The 4,803-nt window shown below is 46.5% G+C and overlaps 1 protein-coding gene across 1 annotated transcript; it reads left to right on the top strand.

Moving 5' to 3' along the window:
* The first annotated feature begins 1,924 nt into the window (after positions 1-1,924).
* LOC147879355 (uncharacterized) lies at positions 1,925-4,595 on the top strand. Its single transcript, XM_087372221.1, has 4 exons — positions 1,925-2,307; positions 2,541-2,722; positions 3,020-3,470; positions 3,845-4,595. The coding sequence occupies exons 1-4, from the start codon at positions 1,925-1,927 to the stop codon at positions 4,593-4,595; spliced, it is 1,767 nt and encodes a 588-aa protein (XP_087228347.1).
* The last annotated feature ends 208 nt before the right edge of the window (positions 4,596-4,803 follow it).

The raw sequence follows: 4,803 nt of genomic DNA, 5'->3' as shown, positions 1-4,803 counted from the left end.
AATGACCGATAGCGTACTACAAGTACCGTGAGGGAAAGGTGAAAAGACCCCGCCATATGCCGGGAGTGCAATAGAAAACCTGAAATCCGATGCGAACCATCAGTCGAAGGAACGAGGCTCCGAAAGCGCTATAGCTTTCGGAGGCGAAGCCACTAATGTTCGATAGAACGCATACGCGAGGCTGAGAAAGCGCTATAGCTTTCGGAGGCGAAGCCACTAATGTTCGATAGAACCCTTGAGCGAAGCTTTGCGTTGTCGGCTCTCGCTCGGCACACTCTAACGGCGTACCTTTTGCATAATGGGTCAGCGAGTAAATGGAAACAGCGGCTTAAGCCATTAGGTGTAGGCGCAACGAGGTTGAATCTTCGGCGTTGTTTCTATTTGACCCGAAACCGATTGATCTAGCCATGAGCAGGTTGAATTGAGCTCTCCACAGAGGCCTTGGAGGACCGAACCCACGTATGTGGCAAAATACGGGGATGACTTGTGGCTAGGGGTAAATCAAAGAGCTACGACTTTGTGGAGTCCGGAGGACCACAAAAACCTACAGGCAGGCAGGAAAAGGAGTCCTCCTTCGGCCTTTTGCCCCATAAGCGTGCGAACGCTTTTTCAATAACTGGCTCATAACGGTGAAACCAGCAAGCTGTTTTTAAGAGTAATGGCCATACCGTGGGAAGTCGTGAAAGCTTCTCCCCCTTTGCGGTCGAGTGCCCCAGCCCTCGGCGATGAATGAAGCAGGTCGAGTTCCAAGATGAAAGCAGGTCAGGTTCGGTAGGAACCGCTAGCGCAAGCAAAAATGCGTTGGATGGGAGACCCAAGTACCCCCCGGGACCAACACTTAAACAGTCCGGAGGACCACCACCAAAAGGCCCGGCAGGAACCCCACCTAAGAGTATCCTTTGGAACTTCCGAAGGGGTCCAGAGGACCACCACCAAAATGCTCTCGTTCCCACTCGTTGATCCTCGTCGCTTTATTTCGTACCCCAGAACCTCGTTCCGGCGGGAACCTCTCTCGTAGCTATGAGCTAGCTCATTGACCCCGTAACGACTGATTCGAAAGATGAGAGCATGATCGTTAATGCCAACACGCCGGTTCTCACCCTGGCCGAATTCATCTTGAACCAAAGGTTTTCCGGCCATATGCACGCACCAGTGTATCGAGAGCTTTTCGGCGAAGAAAAAAAACTAAACTTTAGACCACATTCCCGCCAAACATGCCGGCAAGAGAGCCCTTCACGAACAAGATAAACATGGGGCGTAATGTGATTTACTCCCGGCATTAGTGCGTGACCGTTGGGGGAAAGGACATGTCACGTCTTGTCTCAAAGGTGGGCCAACCAACCACCCTAATACCAGCCATGGACTTGAAATCAAGCAATCTTCAAGGCTTGCTCCAAAACCGAACCCAGGCGAAGCAAAGGTTTAGCTGGCTGAATCTCGACTATTCGCGAGGCGAGCTGCCAGTGTTGATTGGAGTAGTGCCGAAGGATGTATCGTCCAACGGAGTGCGATTCCTTCCATAGATTTGCATGCGAAAACAAAACGAGCTTCAGTCTGAGCTTCTAAAGATGAAGGTACATGGACGGCCATCTGATCTCCGTCAAAATCTGCATCAAACCCACCACAAACCAATGGATGCAAACGAATAGCGCGTCCTCCTACCCGCTTCCCGAAATGCTCAAAAGTTATCGTATAATAATGATCGAAACTACGGAATTGAAAGATTTTCTACCACAGTCCGGGCACTCTAGTAAGACGTGAAACACCCGATCCCATTCCGACCTCGATATGTGAAAAGCGTTTTCCGCCATATGTACTGAGAATTTCCGGGAGACGTGGTTCGACAGCCCGGACCCCTGTTGGAAATTTGATCATCGTAGAATGATACTGAATTTCCTAAAATGTAAAAAAACTATATAGGGAAATGAACTATCACGAGCAGGATTATGACCATGAATACGACAGGCCCGGCCTCTCTGGCGCCAGCACGGGTAGTACCGGGTCAGAGTCAAGCCTACCCGAGTCCCTATTTTATAGGGAACTCACAGGGAAAGGAAAGATTCTCCCCAAAATGACCTTCCCTGCCATAGAGGTTTTGGAGAATCTTCATTCAGAAAACCCATTGGCCTACCTGCGACAGGATTTGGTAGATTATGCCGATCTTTCAGACCAATGCAAGCGGGGGGTTCCGACGGGAGCCAACGTTTATGAGTTCGGTCAAACAATGAATCCCGTCGCCCAGCTTGATTTTATCCACACGGAGCTCCGCCGAGGACAAGGGCAGGGGTCTTCCGACTGGGAAGACTAGTAAGGGCGGACCTCCGTATCCTTGGGGATACAGCCAAAGCCTTCTTCAGGGAGGAGGTGGAGCCGGAAGAACCAGAAGAAACGATTGTTGAGCCGAAATCCCGGGAAGCTAGCCCATCACCAAAAATTCCACTAGATGAGGAGAGCTTCGACAAACTTTCGTTTGAGGAGAAACAGGCACACGCCCGAACCCTTCAGTATTATGCATTTTTAATGTGGAGGCCCTGTCAAAGCCTTTTCCTGGCATTAATCGAAGGGGATTTCCCAATCGATCGCCCGATTGACGACTCGGAAGGGGAAGAGGCGGTCGAATTCTCCGACATGGAAGTGGAAGAGGCCCCGGAACGGGAGGGGGCGGGCGAATTCTCCTACTCCGACCTTGAACGGGAAGAGGCCCTGGAACGGGAGGAGGCAGGCGAATTATCCTCCTCCGACATGGAAGACAGCTGAGTAGTTATTTGTTAGAGGGGCCATTATCTGGATAGGTAGGCCCAAGCCTCCCTATGAGAACCTAGTGAGACTATTTTTTTACCCCAAATAGATAGAACCAAGAGATTGATTTTTGAAACCTCAAGAGGGGGGGCTTAAGGAACCCCCCCACCCCCCCCCCACAATATGGAGTAAAAAAGCCAAAATAATTCTGTAGGATACTGTTGAGATAGGATTGAAATCTGACGCATCTGCAAACTCATACTCGATTGGAGCAATGTAGCGAACAGAAAGGGAAATATAGAATCGGATCCAATTTATCATAATAGATTGGTGAATATGTTGGTTGATCGCATTCTCAGGGATGGTAATAAATCTCTAGCTTATCCTATTTTTTACCTGGCTATGAAGCGGATTAAGGAAAAGACGAATAGGAATCCACCGTCTGTTTTGCGACAAGCTATACGTAGAGTAACCCCCGATATAGTAACAGAATCTAAACGTGTAGGTGGATCGACGTATCGAGTTCCCGTTGAAATATTACCTTCAGAAGGAAAAGCTTCGGCTATCCGATGGTTATTGGTTGCGTGCCGAAAACGTTCAGGTCGAAGTATGGCTTCAAGACTGAGTGACGAATCAATGGATGCCGCTAGAAATCACGGCAGTGCTGTGCGTAAGAAGGAGGAGACTCATAAGATGGCTGAAGCTAATAAGGCTTTCGCCCATCTACGGTAGTCTCAGTTTTTCCTTTCAATCCACAATTTTCTATTCTATTTGTGGGTTGAAACCCTCAATGTAGTATCCTTGCATGACTCATATCGAGACATGGCAGGGACATCTAGATAGGTGGAGACTAAGTGAGTAGAGACATGGGAGAAATAGAAATATCTAACGAGATATGTTTTATAAATGTCGAGGTATCTCTAGATATATGTCTCCCTCTCCCTCTACTTTATTATAGAGGGACTACTCATCCATCGGTCAAATATGAATCTCTAAATGTAAAAGTTTGTTTTTTCAGTCAAGACACGGGAAATTTTGAACAAATTATTGACTTTTTTAGCGAAGTTTCAATATAAAGTACCGTAATAGTTACTCCATTTCTAAGTATCAACCTGCTTCGAACTACGAAAAGTATTGATCCCCTCTTCCTCCGCGATAATTTCTCGATTCTTCCAGAGTTTAGTAGAATTTCCGGCTTAGTAACAATAGCTATTGCCGATTTAGTATCTAAGGGGAGAGATACACCTCTGCTTCATCGAATTTCCCTAACATCCTTAGTCATTAGCATAGTACTCTCGTTGTGTCAATGGCAAACCAAAACTGTTTCAATTTTTTATGGAAGTATCCAGATCAACACTTTCAGCAATATATTCAGACTACTCCTCCTGATCTGTCCATTACTATCTGTTCCATTATCAGTTGATTACGTACGATGCGCAAAAATAGCCTTGACAGAGTTTTCGTTATTTATATCAACCGCGGGTCTAGGGGGAATGTTTTCATGCCGTGCAGATGATTCAATAACTATTTTTGTAGCTTTGGAGTGTCTGAGCTTATCTTCTTATCTATTATCCGGATACACGAAAAGGGATATAAGATCTAATGAGGCGACCATGAAGTTCCTTTTAATGGGCGGGGCCAATTCAGCCATTCTAGCTTATGGGTTTTCCCCACCATACGGATTATCTGGTGGAAAATTTCAACTCGATGAGATAGTTGACGGACTTGTGTCTACCCAGATGTATAATTCTATTGGAATATACATTTCCATCACGTGTATTGTGGTAGGAATGGGTTTCAAACCTTCCCTGGTTCCGTTTCATCAGTGGACTCCTGATGTATATGAAGGAGTGTGACTCGCCCGAAAGAGGATCGACTTTTCCCGAATCCCCTTACGAATATTAAGCAATTATTATACGATGGATATCCCACAGTCACGTGGGGGGGTAAGAACTCCCCGAACATCTTTATCATTAACTGACTCTTATCACAAGTTTCACGAATTTCCAACAATAAATCGTTTCGTATAAGCAAGATAAAACAGAGTGCGGAGAAAGATGCAAT

The sequence above is a fragment of the Dipteris shenzhenensis genome, unplaced genomic scaffold (genome assembly GCF_047967505.1).
Source record: "Dipteris shenzhenensis isolate YYH24624 ecotype China unplaced genomic scaffold, Dip_SZ_1.0 scaf0039, whole genome shotgun sequence".
In the NCBI taxonomy this organism is placed as follows: Eukaryota; Viridiplantae; Streptophyta; class Polypodiopsida; order Gleicheniales; family Dipteridaceae; genus Dipteris; species Dipteris shenzhenensis.
The sequence above is the reverse complement of the archived record's forward strand: the minus strand, read 5'-3'. Positions and strand labels throughout refer to the sequence as shown.